The 16,658-nt window shown below is 54.6% G+C and overlaps 1 protein-coding gene across 2 annotated transcripts; it reads left to right on the forward strand.

The window, feature by feature from the left end:
- The first annotated feature begins 281 nt into the window (after positions 1–281).
- On the forward strand, positions 282–16,639 carry Col9a2 (collagen type IX alpha 2 chain). 2 transcript variants are annotated; one of them, XM_055611113.1, is made up of 32 exons: positions 282–494; positions 1,633–1,698; positions 3,128–3,163; positions 3,251–3,313; positions 4,662–4,715; positions 4,838–4,873; positions 4,971–4,994; positions 5,284–5,337; positions 5,682–5,735; positions 5,838–5,885; positions 6,016–6,072; positions 6,152–6,205; positions 6,499–6,552; positions 6,928–6,981; positions 7,077–7,130; positions 7,244–7,297; positions 10,840–10,893; positions 11,294–11,347; positions 11,574–11,627; positions 12,545–12,589; positions 12,956–13,009; positions 13,283–13,336; positions 13,576–13,629; positions 13,718–13,789; positions 13,931–13,966; positions 14,097–14,141; positions 14,232–14,264; positions 14,370–14,516; positions 14,760–14,814; positions 15,091–15,279; positions 15,576–15,653; positions 15,919–16,639. In XM_055611113.1, the coding sequence occupies exons 1-32, from the start codon at positions 423–425 to the stop codon at positions 16,116–16,118; spliced, it is 2,058 nt and encodes a 685-aa protein (XP_055467088.1). In that variant the 5' UTR covers positions 282–422; the 3' UTR covers positions 16,119–16,639. The 2 variants fall into 2 exon arrangements, with proteins under 2 accessions (XP_055467088.1, XP_055467089.1); XM_055611114.1 differs by lacking the exons at positions 282–494; positions 1,633–1,698; positions 3,128–3,163; positions 3,251–3,313 and adding an exon at positions 4,083–4,116.
- Positions 16,640–16,658: the final 19 nt, after the last annotated feature.

Genomic DNA, 16,658 nt, shown 5'->3' on the forward strand with positions numbered 1-16,658 from the left:
CGGAGGGGAGTGGGCGCAGACAGGCTCGGGCCAGGGCAAAGCATGGGGCTGCAGGACCAGGTGAAAGGCTTTGATCCTGAAGGGCAGGGTGGAAAGGGGACTTGAGATGGCCTTCCGCTCCCCAGAGAAAGTGGGTCACCGTGGTTGGTCCCGCACCCCGGTATGCCCGGGGGTGGGACTTCCTAGCTGGGGCGTCTAGTTAAGCTCAGAAGGCAGACCCAGGGTGGGCGCGGAGGACCCGCCCCTGGCTGGGCGGAGCCGGACACCTCCTTCACCGAAGTGCTCTCAGGTGACAGGCCTGCAGGACCTCGCCCCGCCCCGCCCCGCCGCGTATTCGGGAGGTCCGGCCAGCAGCCCCCGAGAGCAGCCTCGGCCGTCGGTGCGTGGACCCTGCATCCCTGCTCCAGAACCCACCGCTCGCCATGACCGCCGTGCCCGCGCCCCGCAGCCTGGTTGTTCTTCTCCAGGTGCTGGGGCTCGCCCTGGCTCAGATCGTAAGTCCTGCCGCCTCTCTGGCACCGGAGTCCCAGGGTGCAGGGCCTGGGTTTGGGCTCCAGGAGTCTTGGAACCTGCTCTGTCCCTAGCCCTAGGGGCAGCTGAGGACAGAGAGGCTGGACGGGTGCACGCAGCACGCAGTGAAGGGAGATTGACCAGCCCGGGAGCCAGGGGGACCCTGTCCCGGGATGCTCTGCCTTGCCTGAAGCAGGCAACGTCGGGCAGGAGCTGGCGCGGGGTCCTGGCAGCGGGGAGAGCCCAGGTGGTGGCGGAGACAATGGTGGCTATTCAGTCGACACGGGAACCTCCACCCCCGGCGTCTCCTAAGGGGCCCAGGCTTCAGCCAGACTTCTCTGTCGCCCCACTGTGTCCGCCCCCTCTGACCGTGCGCTCCCGTCGCACTTAGGGGGGCTGGGAGAGGGATGTCCCGAGCGGGACCGAATGGGGACGTTGGGCCTAGTGCGACTCGGCCCACGCTCCAAGCGGTGCTGGCCTGGGGAGGGGGGGGTACGGCTTTCCCGTGGGGCGCCAGCCTAGCACTTCTTAACCTGGGGGGGAGGGGGCACCTGGCGCCAGCATCTTCCTGAGTCGGGGCTGGCTTGCTATGAGGCCACCTCAGGGAGGACTGAGTGGGAAGAATACCCTTCTTTACACCTCCCTTCTCTGCGGGCACCTTACCCGCACCAGGGACCCGGTCAGCGCCATACCTGTTTTTGGTTAGAAAACAAACACTTGAAGGGCTACGGTTGGCTAGGCACCATCTTGGACATCATCTGTGATTTGAGCAAATGGTGACTCCTCATCTGTTTCCAACCACGACAGTGCAAGGACAGTGTGCTCGAGGGGAGGAAGTCGGCCGACCTCCAGTGCAATCGTGGTTTCGTCGTCCCCTCTCAGGGACCACGAACCTTCAGTCTGTGTGTTTCCTCGCCCTCCGCCTGTCACCCCTAAGAGTGCCCCCTGGAGTTCTGAGCAGCTCATTAAGTCGTGAGCGTGATGGCACCCGGGAGCTGCTCAGCAGGCTCCCCCAGTGAGCGCCTTCCCCCTGGAGAGCTGCCTCCCTAGGGGTCTCCAGCAGTTCCCGGGAGCCCGGGCCTGCGCACTGTCTGAGGCCTTCACTCTTGTGTGTGTTTTCAGAGAGGCCCACCGGGAGAGCCGGGTCCTCCGGGGCCACCGGGAGTGCCTGGTTCGGACGGCATCGACGTGAGTATCTAACTTCTTCAGACTGGAGAGGAAGGAAGGTTGTCCACAAAGAAGGACTTTGTGAGCACCGGGGAGGGGGCGCCGGGAAGTTCAGAGACCCCGCTGCCAGAAGGCGGCGCCTGCAGAGACCACAAGGAGACTGTTTGTTCAGAGGAAAAAAAAAAAACCCCAAACCGGCCTTGAAACGAGGGAGTCTGTCGCAGCCATCCTGCAACAAGGGCCTGCTGTTCTGCTCAGCTCCCAGCGCGTCCTCATCCCCCTCCCTCCCTCCCTCCCTCCACTTAACCCCTCGCGCCGTCCCCTGACGCTCCGTGAGCTTCTTTAAGGTAGCGGGGAGCCTCGAGTGGACTGGTGAGCAGCAGGGACCACCATCCTCCTGTCTCTCCCTTTCGCCCTCTCCTTTGAGCTCCCCGGGCTGAGATTGGGCTGCGCCCCTCTCCGGTCCTCCCAGTGTGCTGAGGGTTAACGGCCTCATTCTGGAGGCTCCCTGAGGAGGTCCGCTGCGTGTTTACAGTTCGCACAGACTTCTATTCAGTCCGGTGCCCCCACCCTCAAACGCAGGTCGCTGGGCCCCAGCCAGGCTCTTGCTGCTGCAGGCCCTGGAATGGCCCGGGGCCTCCCTGGGGCTAAATCTGCCACGCCTGTCTCCCACCAAGGGTCCTTTGTCACAGGCTGGTCCCCTTGCTCCATGCCTTTATCACAGACTCTGCTTGTCCTGGCTGAGAATCACTACCCATCTCACTTCTCTCCCCTTCAGATTTCTCTAAAGAACCCTCACCACCCCCGCATGCGTTTTTTTACTTCCTTTTGCTTAGTACTCCCAATTAACTTGAATCCCAGTGACCTCATAGCTAGTACCCCGCCAACATCAGCATGTCTAAAAGCTACGAAATGCCCCTCTCAGTAGGTTGGTGTTGATGCACTTATATTTTGCTTTGTTTTAATTTAATTTAAACAAGGTCTCTTTATGTAGCTGTGGTTGTCTGAAATTCGCTGTTACACTAGGCTGGCCTTGAACTTACAGACTTAATCTTGTCGCTGCCTCCCAAGTTCTGGAACTAAAGGCCACAACTGAATTTCATTTTGAGGAAAGGAAGCTGTTTAAAAAACAAAAAACAAACACAAACACAAACAAACGCTCCAGTGGTAGCACTGGCCTTTAATCCCAGCACTCAGGAGGCAGAGGCAGGCAGATCTCTGTGAGTTCGAGGCCATCCTGGTCTACAAAGCAAGTCCAGGACAGCCAAGGCTACACAGAGAAACTCTGTCTCGAAAAACAAAAACAAAACAAAAAACAAACAAAAAACTGCAAGTCTCAGCATGAAAGAGAGAGGAGAGGGCTCTTTGGGACGACCCAGCCAGGCTGTCCACACCCGCTTGGGGAAGCATGACCCATAGGAGATGCTGTCTCACAATCTATGTCTTGCAGGGTGACAAGGGGCCTCCAGGAAAGGTTGGGCCTCCGGTGAGTGCCTTTTTTTTTCCTTTGACCTTTGACTCTTCCAATACCTGCTCTCCTCTGGCTAATGTCTGTTCTGCTTCTGATTTCAAGGGACCAAAAGGAGAGCCTGGCAAACCCGGGCCAGATGGGCCAGATGGGAAGCCTGGCATCGATGTGAGTACCCAAAACTGGGGGAGGAGTGTCTGATTCTCGATTTCTTCACGGTGTTCTGGTTAGAAGGGTGGCAAGATGGCGGCTCTATAGCTAGTTAGGCCTCCTTAGGTCATACAATGTGACTTTACTCCTATCTCATATGGACGCTGTCTGGAAGCCTTGGATCTCTGGCAACTGGGAGCCAGAGATGGGCTTTGCTTTCTGCGAGGTGCATGATTGTCCCACTTGTCTGCAGGTGTGAGTTCTTCTCACACTTCTGGCCCCTAGGGATCACATGGCCATTGAGTGTCCTGTCCGACCCCACCCCCACCCTCACCCCCACCCTGTTGCTTCACTTTCCTTCTATAACCTCCGCAATTCTGGCACAGCTCAGGGGAGGAACATCCTTACAGAGTACCCAGGGCCCTCAAAGCCACAAATTCCTGAGGACAGACAGTCTTAGGGAAGTGGGGGTGGTTAATTGGTGGATGTTTGGGAGTCCATGGGCAGATTCTAGAGATGGGAGGAGAGGAGCCTCTTTGAGTTTTTCCTGTCCTGCTGATTCAAGAGGTGTGGCCAGGGCTCCAGACAACAGGGCCCCTTGAAACTCCTCATTCATACCCTACAAAGACTACAAACCTCACAGCCTCACTCTAGCGTCAGAGCTGGTGTCTGCCAGAGAACTGAATGTGTTCATTCATTTGCAAATGAGAAGATGAAGGCTTTCAGAAGTTACCAAGAACAGACACCCAGCGCATCTCCAGTCCAGTTCTGCGTCTGGGTGCCCTAGACTCAGAGCATGAGGGATGAGGCTGAGCCCACAGGTCTTTGAGTCTTAGTCTCTAGTCTCTCAACCAGAGGGTAACTGGGCTGAGAATGAAACTCTGTGGAATGCTAGCATCACAACTGGGCCCATCTGTACCCCATCTGTAATCCCAGCACTCAGGAGGCAGGGGAAAGAAAGTCAGAGGTTCAAGGGTCATCCTTGGGTACCTAGTGAGTTGGAAGCTACTATCTCAACAACACAACAGAAAGATGATTGCAGGGCACGGTGGTACCACATGCCTTTAATCCTAGAACAGATCTCTTTGAGTTTGAGGCCAGCCTGGTGGACACAGCAAGAGCCAGGCTAGCCTAGGCTACATACTGAAATCGTGCCTTAAAAAAGAATGAGAGAGAGAAAGAAAGTATAATTGTTTGCCAGCCTCCCTGGATTCCTAAGGAAGAAGGAAGTTCCTAGGGAAGAGGGAAGTTAAGGTCCCCAGGCCTCCATCCAATGGAAACCTAAAGAATCCCCTAGACTTGCCATGCCCTGTGAGTTAAGGGCAGATGTCACCTCAATGATCCTACTATCTCTTTTCTTCCCCAGGGCTTAATGGGAGCCAAGGGAGAGCCTGGCCCCCTGGGGACCCCTGGAGTCAAGGTAAGTGGCTGCTGGGTGCTCACTGAAGACAGACTAAGGCTGCAGCTTAGAAGGCCTGCAGTAGAGGGGCATACCCATCCCAGAAGGCTCCAGCCTCTGACTCTTTCCCATTGCTCCTGCAGGGCCAGCCTGGGCTCCCAGGGCCCCCTGGCCTGCCGGTGAGTACCACCCACAAGGGTACAGAGGGAGCCCCTGGGGTTTGTGAGGACCTGTGGAGGGGAGCCATGAGTCTGATTTCCTTTCCTTCTGTTGCAGGGCCCCGGTTTTGCTGGACCTCCCGTAAGTTCTGAACGGGTAGGGCGGGGAGGGGCTCAAGATACTGGGGAAGGACAGGAGGGCCTCTAGGAGGGTCCCATTAGGTGGAACGACCAGCACACTGTGTTGGTGCCACAAATGGGCTAGCGTGCTGAGTCTGAAATGGCCTAGTCCTTGCAGACCCACAGGCTGTACCTGCCTCGAGCTGTTTAAATAGACACAGTGGAGAAGAGACTTTTGGTCCCTACCTTCCTATCTACTAAGGTGGCTGACCCCGTGAGGCAGCCTGGTCAGCCGCCTCTCTGCCCCACAGGGACCACCCGGACCTGTCGGCCTCCCTGGTGAGATTGGAACCCCAGGCCCCAAGGTGAGCCCCCGTCACCCTCTAACTTGGCCTCCTGCCCTGCGTGCCTAGGCTGGCAGTCTGGGGCAGGCTTTCTGGGAGTTTCTGAGTTGCTTCTGGCCAACAAGGAATTCCTCGAGGCCTGGGGCAGAACCTCTCCTGCTGAACCTGGGACCCCCAGCAAGTCTTCCAGGGAGGCTCAGGGCTGGTGCCGCCTTCCAGTCTCCTAGATCTCCTCACTGTGGCAGCCTTCTGGAGGCGCCCTGAAGGGCGGTGTGGACGGATCTGTGGTCGGAAGTTGAGGAAGAGCGGGGGTAAACTGAGGCCTGGCAGGATGCCGGTGTAATTTGGGCTCTTCTTGCTTCTAGGGGGATCCAGGACCAGAGGGACCATCAGGGCCCCCAGGGCCCCCTGGGAAACCAGTAAGTGTCCTCAACTCTCCTGAATGGCCATGTGTTCCTGAGGAAGTGGCTTGCAGTGGGGATGGGTCAGGTCAGGTCTCATCCTTCTCCGTCTCCTCTCAGGGCCGACCAGGAACCATCCAGGGCCTGGAAGGGAGTGCGGATTTCCTGGTGAGAAACGAAGTCTGGAGAGACTGACAGGGGTTTTCAGTGGGGGATTGGGAGGGGGTTTTAGGAAGCATTGCCCAGCTGGTCCTGGCCAGGCAAGAGACCTCCGGGCCTTATAGAATTTTCTTTCCAGTGTCCAACCAACTGTCCAGCTGGCGTGAAAGGCCCCCAGGGACTACAAGGAGTGAAGGTGAAGGGGTGGCTTGTCCTGAGAGGGTGAAACAGGTGCTTGGAAAGACCTTGGGGCTGAGCCCCCTCTTTCCTTTCAGGGGCATCCAGGCAAACGGGGGATGCTGGGTGATCCTGGTCGCCAGGGGAAGCCGGTGAGTATGAGAGCTAAGGGTCAGGCCTGAGGGTATTATGGGGAGACAATCCTACAAACATCTGCCTTCTTCTTCATCCCTTCCTCTCCCTATGGATCCAAGGGGGAACAGATCTTTGAGCTGAGAGGCAGGAGGCGAGTGTTAAACACCAATGGGTCCCTCGAGTCTCTTTTTCCTGTGGTTGGACTCTGTGGTTTCTAGTTGCCGTGCCTGGCTGTTTTGGAAATGTTGCTGATGTCTGTTTGTCTTGTAGTTAGTTGCCTGTTAGTCTGACAGTTGTTTCTTGCCCTTAGGGCTCCAAGGGAGATGTGGGCGCCTCAGGAGAACAAGGCATCCCTGGACCACCTGTAAGAAGCACCTGACTGTTATGCCTTCTGTCATCCTGGGAGCCCTTTCATGGGACCATTTACCTGCTTTGACCTCTAGTTTATAAAAGAAATCTGTGACTGGCTGGGTGTGCCTGGGTGGAGTGAAAGCTTGGGGCTGGCTGCAGGGACAGAGCGGACAGGGCCAAAGCTGCCCACCAGCAGGCCTGGCTGAGGTCCGGGCCTGCCACTCTTCCTTTCAGTGCCCCTGGTAGCGCTCTACATCTGAGCAACTTGGTACTGTGCACGAGCTGGGGACACTCTGCCCACTTCACAGGGGCGTTATGAAAAGGGGTGGAGTCAGAAAAGGTGTTAATGAGGCGGTTGTCTTCACTGTCATTTGTTTGTTTCTGACAGGGCCCCCAAGGCATCAGGGGCTACCCAGGCATGGCAGGACCCAAGGGAGAGATGGTGAGTGTACGGGTGGCCTGAATGAGTTGCTGTGACCAGTACTCTGGGCTTCAGAGTCCAGCCAGGACTGAGCCACGGTTGTTTCCTCTCCCCAGGGGCCTCGTGGATATAAAGGCATGGTGGGCTCCATCGGGGCTGCAGGGCCGCCGGTAAGCCTGCTCTGCTCTTGTTCTCGAGCCCTACGTTGGAGGTCTACGGCTTCAAAGTGGGTGCTGGTGTTCGTGGGCTCATGTGACCTGGACTCCTGTCTCCTTCATGGCAGGGTGAAGAAGGCCCCAGGGGGCCACCAGGCCGAGTCGGTGAAAAGGGGGATGTGGTAAGCTCTCAGGCACCCCTCCTCTGGTCAGTACCACTGCGGAGTACTGGAAAGGGAGCCCTCAGCATTTAAGGCCGGTGTGTGTGTGTGTGTGCACACGTAGGGAGTTATGTATGTGCCTGTTGGTCTGGATGGGGGTCACTTCTGGGCTCGCCCACACGCATGCGTGTGCTGTGTGCTATGATCTGAGGTGAGATCAGCTTTCTGTGTTAAGACTTCACTAGAAGTCTTGGGGTCCAATCTTGTAGCTACTGAGGTCAGACAATGAAATTCCAGCAAATTAACCATGGAAGTAATGGGATTTAGTTTCGATCCCAAGGCATCTATCACAGTTTTAACTCTTACCTCTCTCTCTCTCTCTCTCTCTCTCTTTCTCTCTTTTATCCTCCAGTCTTTCCTTTTTTTTTTTTTTTTTCATAGATCCTTTTTTCAAACAGGGTTTTGTTTGTTTGTTTTGAGACAGGGTCTCTTTACATAGTCCTGGCTGTCCTGGAACTCACAGAGATCCGCCTGCCTCTGCCCCCCCAGCCCTAGGTTTAAAGGCGTGTGCCACCACCCCTGGCTTTCTGAGCAGTTTTAAAATCACAGAAAACTGAGCAGAAGCGTGTGGCTTGGGACTTCTAAATCGTTACCTGGAAAAGGGCAGTAATTTTCTCCAGTTCGAAGCCACTGGCAAGTCGCCATATTCTAGTAAATAGCCCCGTCTATGCACTTACATAGCAACCCTAACTAAACTCAGTTATCACACACACACACACAAAAAGGATGGTGGTGGTTGGAGCTGAGTCCCTGGAACCCACTGAAAAAAGGTAGAAAGAAGAAAAGAACCAACTCCACAAAGTTGTTTCCTGATCGCCATAGAAATACTATATCACTTGCATGTTCCCCAATACCACACACACACACACACACACACACACACACAAATACAACTACCACCACCCACTAAACAAAAAGGCATGAGAGTAACAGGAAAACCGACTGAGGAGGAGGAGGATGTGTAGTAGAAGTGGGCAGGGAAGGAGAGGGGGCAATAGGAATTACAAAAGACCAAAATCTGTTATATACGTGAATGAAGTTGCCAAAGAATTTTTAAATTAAAAATATATGAGCTGAGCACGGTGGTGCACACCTTTAATCCCAGAACTTGGAAGGCAGAGACAGGCGGATCTTTGTGAGTTCAAGGCCAACCTACTCAGAGAGTTTCCAGGCTACTTGAAGCTAGACACTTAGACCATGCCTTTTAAAAAAGGGGCTGGGGGAGTGGGCTGAGGGATGGAGAGATGGTTCGGCAGTTAAGAACATTTGTGGTTCTTCCAGAGGACCCAGATTCAATTCCCAGCACCCAGATGGCAGCCCACAACCTTCTATAACTCCAGTTCTGGGGCATCCAGTGCTCTCTTCTGGCGCACATGTTGTAACTTTATATTTAGCAAGAGCGAGGTCATTTGTGCCCTTGGGGACTGTGATTTCTGTGGGTTGGTGAGAGAAAAGCCTGAGTGGAATGGGTTTACTGGAACAGTATCTACTCCCCTGTGTCACTGCAGAGTGTGAATTGGCATACCCCATTTGAGGACAATCTGACAATGCACGTAAGAATTCAAATGTGCATCTTCATCACATTTATCAAGTGTGATAAAAAAATTCTCAATTTATCTTTGAAAATTATTGTGCTTGGCCAGGCAGTGGTGGCACACACCATTAACCCCAGCACTCGGGAGGCAGAAGGAGGCGGATCTCTGACTTTGAAGTCAGCCTGGTCTACAGAGGGAGTTCCAGGACAGGCAGGGCTACACAGAGAAACCCTGTCTCAAAAAAGAAAAAAAACAAAAACAAAAACAAAAACGAAATAAAAAATTGTGACACTAATTTTTTTGAGAGTGTAGTCTCGGCTGGAGTCTCTTGCCTCTGCCTCCTGAGTGCTGGACAGTGTGCCACCACAGCCAGCCCGTTACATTTAACTGAGCTTCATAATTTATTATTATTATTGTGTAGATGGTACGTGCCTTAGCACATGTGGGGGGTGGGGTCAGAGGACAACCTAGCAGGAATCAGTTCTCTCCTTCCACCTGTGGATTCTGGACACCAAACTCAGGTCATCGGACTTGCAAAAATACTTTTTACCCACGGAGCCATCTCACCAGCTCTTAAATTTGGGCAAAATGACATGTGTAAAGGTCATTTTTGTATTGCCGTTTGTGATAATAAGGAGATATTTCCTACTGTGGGAAACAGACTCGTTAATGTTGTGGGTAACCTCTTAAGGTACACAGTTAAGTGTGTGTGTCGTGTGTGTGTGTGTCTGTGGGAGGGGTGTGGTTGAGGTAGAGTGGAAGTGTGCGCTATGTTAACAGAATGGAAAAAAAAAGACTACTGATTTTCTTTGGGGGGGTGGGAACCACAGACGGAAGGTTCAGTTAACTGTATTTTTAGTGCAAGTTTAAAAATACATAGAAAAGTAGAGAGACTGCTGCAAAGAATCCCTGTGGCTGTCTCCTGGTTTCTGGTGAGACGTTTGCAGCGACCTCTTCTTTTACAGCCCTTTACTGTCCTGCCCCTCACCCACACCTCCCTTTCCATCCCAAAGTCCTTCACTAGGTTACTGCTTTGTTCTGACTCTTTCTTTCTCCCTCTCTTGCTTCCTTTTCCTTCCTCCATGCCTCCCTCCTTTTCTTCCTTCCTTCCTTTTATTTTATTTTGTTTTTATTTTTATTTTTATTTTTATTTTTATTTTTATTTTTTTTTTTTTGAGGCAGGGTTTCTCATAGCCCAGTCTTTCCTGGAACTCTAAACCAAGCTGGCCTCGAACTCAGAAACCTGCCTACCTCTGCCTCCTGGCTCTGATATTTTCAAGAGATGCTTGGCTCATCTCATTTGCCTCCTCACATGACTGAATGCATCTCTAAAAATTAAACCCTTTTCCCCACAGAATCACGTTATTATCAGAACTGGAGAGATGGCCCAGAGGGCAAAGGCCTTCGCCTCCAGGACATCAGACAGTCCACATGGTGGAAGGAGAGAAACAGCTCCTGAAAGCTGTCCCCTGCCTTCCACAAGCATGCTGTGGCACATGCCCCGACCCTGCCCACACGAACAAACAAGTTTAAAAATTGGAAGGAAAACTGAGAAGGGTGCAATTATTCTCTGGCATCCCCAAGGAGCTAATCTGTCTTTAGCTTGTTCTAGTTTTCCCCAAACTATTTTCATAGCTCTTTTTCAAATCAAGACACCCCCTACCCAATACGAAGCCCACCCATCACTCTTGGTGACTGTTTCTTTACCGGAGTAACCGCTGTATGTGATTGCCTGGGGCTCCCGGGAACTACTGCACTGCCCTTCTGGCCCAGTGGGTGTGGTGCTGATCTGGACAGCCTTCCCTTGGTTCCAGGACAGAGGTGTACATCTTGAGTGCCTCCCATTCAGCCGTCTGGCCCATGCCAGGAGGATTCTGGGACCTAAGGAGCCGTTGTCTCAGCCGTGCCTTTCCCTCTCCACAGCCAGGGGTTCAGCATTGTGAATGTGACCTGCTCTCTGTTTTGCAGGGGAGCCAAGGTGTCCGAGGACCCCAGGGAATAACAGGCCCAAAGGGAGCACCAGTAAGTGCTTAGAGTCTGGGCCCTGGCCCTGGCCCTATCCAGTTTGTCTGCATCCCTAGATGGAGAGGAATCTGAGGGTCTCTGGTAGGCTGCTGGTTCTGTAATCTGACAAACACGCTTTCTTTTCTGAGAGTTTTTTTTTTTTTTTTTTTCTGGAAGGTGGTGGGAAATCATGGAGGGATAGTGGGAAGCTTGGGCAAGCTGAACAGTCATCCACACAAAGGAAGGGTGTGGCTTGTCCCTCTTAACGCTGTCCCCAGTGGGCTGGTGTTTCCCGAGATGATCAGAGCCTCTCTCTGCTCTCACTGTGGCTGTCACGGAGGCTTGTGGGACAGTGTGGGTGGCTTGGCCCCATGGGTCTTCCCATTATGAGTCTCTCTTGAACTTTCTTCCTGAGCAGGGCCCTCCAGGCCTTGATGGCAAGGATGGGACCCCAGGCATACCTGGCATGAAGGTAAGAGGGAGGAACCTTCGTGGGGTCAGGCATGGCCAGGCTTGCTCCTCCTCGGGCCTTTGAGCCCGGGCCCACCAATCCTAGAGGCTTCAGCACCAGCAGCTCTGAGTGTGCTTCCGGCAGGTCCCCTTGCTTCTGGATCTGTTTCCCTGCCTGAACTTAGGTGGGAGCCATGAGCCCTCAGGTTGGGGCTCTAACTTGTATTTCTGTTTGTTTGTCTCTCCAGGGCAGTGCAGGACAGGTGGGGCGGCCAGGGAGCCCAGGCCACCAGGGCCTAGCGGTGAGTATCAAAGGAAGCCACCAGGGCTGCCCACGAGCAAATTGATCCTTCTGGGCCCCAGAGGGCCAGCCACTCTGTCGCCTACCTCTCTGGGAGGGCATGAGTGGCTGATACATCACTCATGTATCAGTAAGCTCAGGTTCTATCACCTCATCACTGTCTGTGCAGCCCCTGGTGTTGGCTGCCTCATCATCGGGACAGTTATCTTAGTCCTTCTCTTTGGCTGTTACACATCCTCCACATTGGCCGAACGGAATCTAACCACTTCCCTGTAATCCCTCCAGGCTCCCCACTGCCTGTAGGAAAATCACTCGGTTTAGCTACTCAATAGTTAGTGATGGTCCATTGTGATGATGGAGCAGTTACAAAGGGGGCCGCTGTAATCGTGGACCTTACTAGCTCTTCCTGGCATCCAGTGACTACCATAACTTGAGCCAGCCTGCTTCCCTCTTGATCAGATACCGCCCCTCTGTCCTCCTTTCTCAACGTTGCAGTGGCTTTTCTATCTCCACACCATTAGGCCTTTGCTGGTCTCTGACCCTCTTGATTCACCTTCTCATTGCACAGACCCATGCCTACCTTGGACTCAGCCTGTGAGTGTCTACCCTCCTCCCTCCTGAGGGCGCAGACTGGCCAAAGCCTGCCTCTCTGCTCATGTGTAGACCTGCGTTCGCTGAATGCTACTCTTTCCCAATGGATGTGGTGCTGATAGACAGGCCATTATCAAAGCCCATTTGTCTCCCACAGGGCTCACAGCAAGGTTGGAAAAACAGCCAAGTTCCTGGTACCATGGCTAGATCTTTGGTTGTTTAGCTCCCACAAAGGGGAGAAAATCTGGACTGGGCACTGAGGCAACATGGCAAATGCCCTCATCTCCCCATGCCAGGGCCTACACCAATACCAACTTTTTTCTTTAGGGTGTGCCGGGTCAGCCTGGAACAAAAGGAGGCCCTGGAGACAAGGTGAGGTGACCCTGAGCCAGGAGAATCAGTTCTACCTGAACAGGGAAATCATGGAGTGAGAATTGGGACATGGCTTAAAGATCATGAAGGCCCAGTTCTCACCCAAGGCCTGACACAAGATCCTTAGGCCAAACCTTCTGCCACCACCCTGCCACTCAACCTAGCTTAGCAGAAGCAGGCTGTGGCCTGGAATCCAAGGGAGAAACAAACTCAGGAAAAGCAATGGATCCCAGAGGACTTGATCAAGGATACCTTGCACCCTTTCCTGCTTATTTGGTTGTAGATTTTGCTCAGGGTTCCAGGGTCTACCTGAGACTAAGGGCTGATTGGCAGCCAGACTGGCATGAGAACTGTGTTTTCCTACAGGGTGAACCAGGCCAGCAGGGCTTCCCCGGAATTTCCGGTCCCCCTGGGAAAGAAGTGAGTATCCCCTTCTACTCTTCCCAGAGGCCTTTGGTCCTCCTAGGCCTGAGTCCCTGACCCCAGCTTAGAGCCAGGAGGAGGCTGCAGGATAGGACCCAAACCTGGGGAGTGCCTTGAGTCTGTCCCACTGACCCAGCTAAGCTCTTTCTGCTTCCTGGGCCAGCTGCCTTTATTGAAGCCGATAACCCATTCAAGGGTGGGGAAGGCTGAGCCAGGGATGGGAAGGAGGGTCCCACCAGGCCTGCTGCTCACTGTCCTTTCTCCTCCCAGGGAGAGCCAGGGCCTCGAGGAGAAATTGGTCCACAGGGAATCATGGGGCAGAAGGTAAATGGTCCCTTCTTAAGGATCCTTGCAGCAGTTTGGCTTTGGGTCGTCTTTTCTGCCAAGTCCTCAATGAATGTGTGTGAAAAAAAAGAATAACAAGAAGGACCCCTGCTGGCAGCGACCAGAATGGACGGCATTTGTCCTGCTAGACTCCAGCCTGACTTACAAGGCTGGCTCTCCCGAGAGCCCAGGTGTGACCTCCTTTTTTTTTTTTTTTTTTTTTTTTTTTTTAATTTCAGGGTGACCAGGGTGAGAGAGGGCCAGTGGGGCAGCCAGGCCCTCAAGGACGACAGGTGAGCACCGGCCAGCTTCTGAAGGGGGCACTGGGCTCACATCCGGTTCCTTGTTTGATTTATTCCATTTTCTTTTCTCCTACCTCAGGGCCCCAAGGGAGAGCAAGGCCCCCCGGGAATTCCAGGACCTCAAGGCTTGCCAGGCATCAAAGGCGATAAGGTGCCAGAGGACCCTGGCAAACACCATGGAAACGGGTGGCTGCGGTGGGCTGAAGGGTTGGTTAGACCAGGAGGAACAGGGGGCTAGCGAACTCCTCTCCCCGGAGAGGACATTTCACTACGCCCCAATCTCTTTTTCCAGGGTGCCCCAGGGAAGACCGGGCCCCGAGGCGGAGTGGTGAGTCTCAGCACCCCAAGTCCAGCTCTCAGTCGTTGCCTGGGGTTGCGCGTTTGTCCACACCGCAGACCCTGAGCCCTACACCATCGCCACCACGCCTGGCGCTTGACGTGAGGTTCTCTTTCTGCAGGGTGATCCGGGTGTGCCTGGACTCCCGGGAGAGAGGGGAGAGAAGGTGAGCAGGGCACGGGAGCAGAATGGGGGAGTGGATGGGGGTGGCCTCGGGGGGTCTCCACGGAGTCCTGACTGCTCTCCCTGTCTGCAGGGCCTGTCGGGTGAGCCAGGGCCCAAGGGACAGGTGAGCCCGACCCCTTCCTTCTTCCCTCCCACACGGAGAATGTCCTTCTGTTGCCTGCCCCCCCTCCCCCTTCATAACTTCTTATCCCACACGGTCCCCCGGCAGCAAGGAGTCCGTGGAGAGCCAGGCCACCCCGGCCCGAGCGGAGATGCCGGTGTTCCAGGAGTGCAGGGCTACCCCGGGCTTCCCGGGCCCCGAGGACTGGTGGGAGATCGAGGCCTGCCAGGACAACCCGGGAGACAGGGAGTAGTGGTGAGTGGACCCCAGGGCCAGGGAATTCTCTAGGAAGGGCATTTTCTTGGGGTTACAGCATATTGCCCAAGCTGGTAGTTCCCAGAGATCTGGTTTCTTGGAGACTGGCCCCAGCTGAAGAGAATCGGTGTGACGAAATGCCCAAAAATGCTGAAAGAAGCTAGGAGCCGCAGGGCCTGGGTGGAGGGAGCGGTTGGTCCTGGCAGCCAGGGCTTCTTTCTGAATTGTGTCCTCTGCTCTCAGGGCCGAGCTGCCAGTGACCAGCACATCGTGGATGTGGTACTGAAGATGATTCAAGGTGAGGGGAGGGCTGCAGCCCCTCCCCAAAGCTCACCTCAGTATCTGCTCATCCCTCACCAGCCTCTCCATGTGACTTTGCTGGAGGGTCTAAAATCCCTGGTGTGCATTCCAGCTCTGCCTACCGGATACGGTGGAGCCTTGGCTAGACTGCCACGAAGCAGGCCCTAAGCAAAGGGGAAGCTCAATGGCTTTTCTATTTAGGGGCCAGGGGCCATCAGGATGCTCTGTCTTCTCCAAGCTCATGTCAGACCCTTCCTCCTCCTCTTCCCTTCAGAGCAACTGGCAGAGGTGGCTGTGAGTGCCAAGCGGGAGGCCCTGGGTGCTGCTGGAATGGTGGGCCTTCCAGGACCTCCTGGACCTCCTGGATACCCGGGCAAACAGGGACCCAATGGACACCCTGGCCCCCGAGGCATTCCTGGCATCGTCGGAGCAGTGGGTCAGATTGGCAACACTGGGCCCAAGGGTAAGTGCTACGCTGGGGTTGGAGCTAGAGCTGGGCAAGGGGGATTGGGTGAAGAGCAGCTTGGGACCTAGTAAATGCCAGGTATTACTGGGCATTTCCCATGACACACCTTATCTGATATATAACCTCCCACATTTTCTCTGGACCTCCCTTTATCTAACCAGCCCTCTGTGGTCCTTTTTCAACTTTCTCCATTAGTATACTGCCACAGCTGCTGCGTGGGAAACAAATTAAATAGCGGGAGAAGTATTTGTCCGTTTGGGGAAAGACACCCCTTTTTTTATTTTTGTCTGCAGGAAAGCGCGGAGAGAAGGGTGATCGAGGAGACATGGGACATGGGCATCCCGGGATGCCTGGCCCTCCAGGGATCCCAGGTAACACGTGGGTCCAGTTCAGCCACCCTCTGTCTCTGAGCGTGGGGGTTGATGATCTATGGACACCTGGGTTTTCTTCGTGGAAGCCTGGCACTCAGCCTGGCACGAGAGCACCTACAAGTCTCCGGGAGGTCTGAGTCTCTGGGGGGGTCTGGCTGGCAGCTGGGACTGAGTCGGGCAGCATCTGTGCCTTCCTCCCATCAAATTTGTGGCCTGATTTTCCTGCCTGAACGATTTCCCAATGCCTGTCCTCTCCTCCTCCCAGGTCTTCCTGGCCGACCTGGCCAGGCAATCAATGGCAAAGATGGAGACCGAGGAGCCCCAGGAGCCCCAGGAGAGGCTGGCCGACCTGGCCTGCCAGGACCCATGGGGCTGCCAGGCTTCTGTGAGCCTGCCGCCTGCCTGGGAGCTTCAGCCTATGCCTCTGCTCGCCTCACAGAGCCTGGGTCCATCAAGGGGCCATGAGCCAACCAGCCAGAACAGAGCCCACTAGCATGCAGGATCACCTCTGGGTGGACATGCACCCCAGTCTCAGCCCAGGGGGCTAGATTCCTCAGGAGCCTGTCTGGAACTCTGGGATCCTGAAGACAAGCTCAGTGAGGGAGGGGTCGGGGAAGGGAGAGCACTGGAGTAAAGGCGAGGCCTACAGAGCAAGTACTGAAGAGCCACTACTCTCAAGGGAAGAGGGTAGATTTTCTTCCCGGAGTACAAACTGTCTATCCCTCATCCATGCCGTTCCGCACCGGCCGTCCCACCCTCAGCACGTGGGCTGAGGCTTCTGATGGTCCTCATCCCATTCTTACTTTCTGGACTTTTTTATTGAGTATCTGCTGAGGGTGAAGGGCCTGAGGTGGCAGGCAACCCCCAGGCTAGCCTCACTCTTGCCTCTCTGCCTCCCATCCGAGCAGTTAAACACCCATCACTGTTTCCTAGTCCCCTTTGCCCACACCCAGTCTGGCCTTCCTGCAAATAAAAGTCCCCAAGTTGGTTACAAACTGATGTCTT

The sequence above is a fragment of the Psammomys obesus genome, unplaced genomic scaffold (assembly GCF_907164565.1).
Source record: "Psammomys obesus unplaced genomic scaffold, mPsaObe1.curated_primary_1811, whole genome shotgun sequence".
Classification (NCBI taxonomy): Eukaryota; Metazoa; Chordata; class Mammalia; order Rodentia; family Muridae; genus Psammomys; species Psammomys obesus.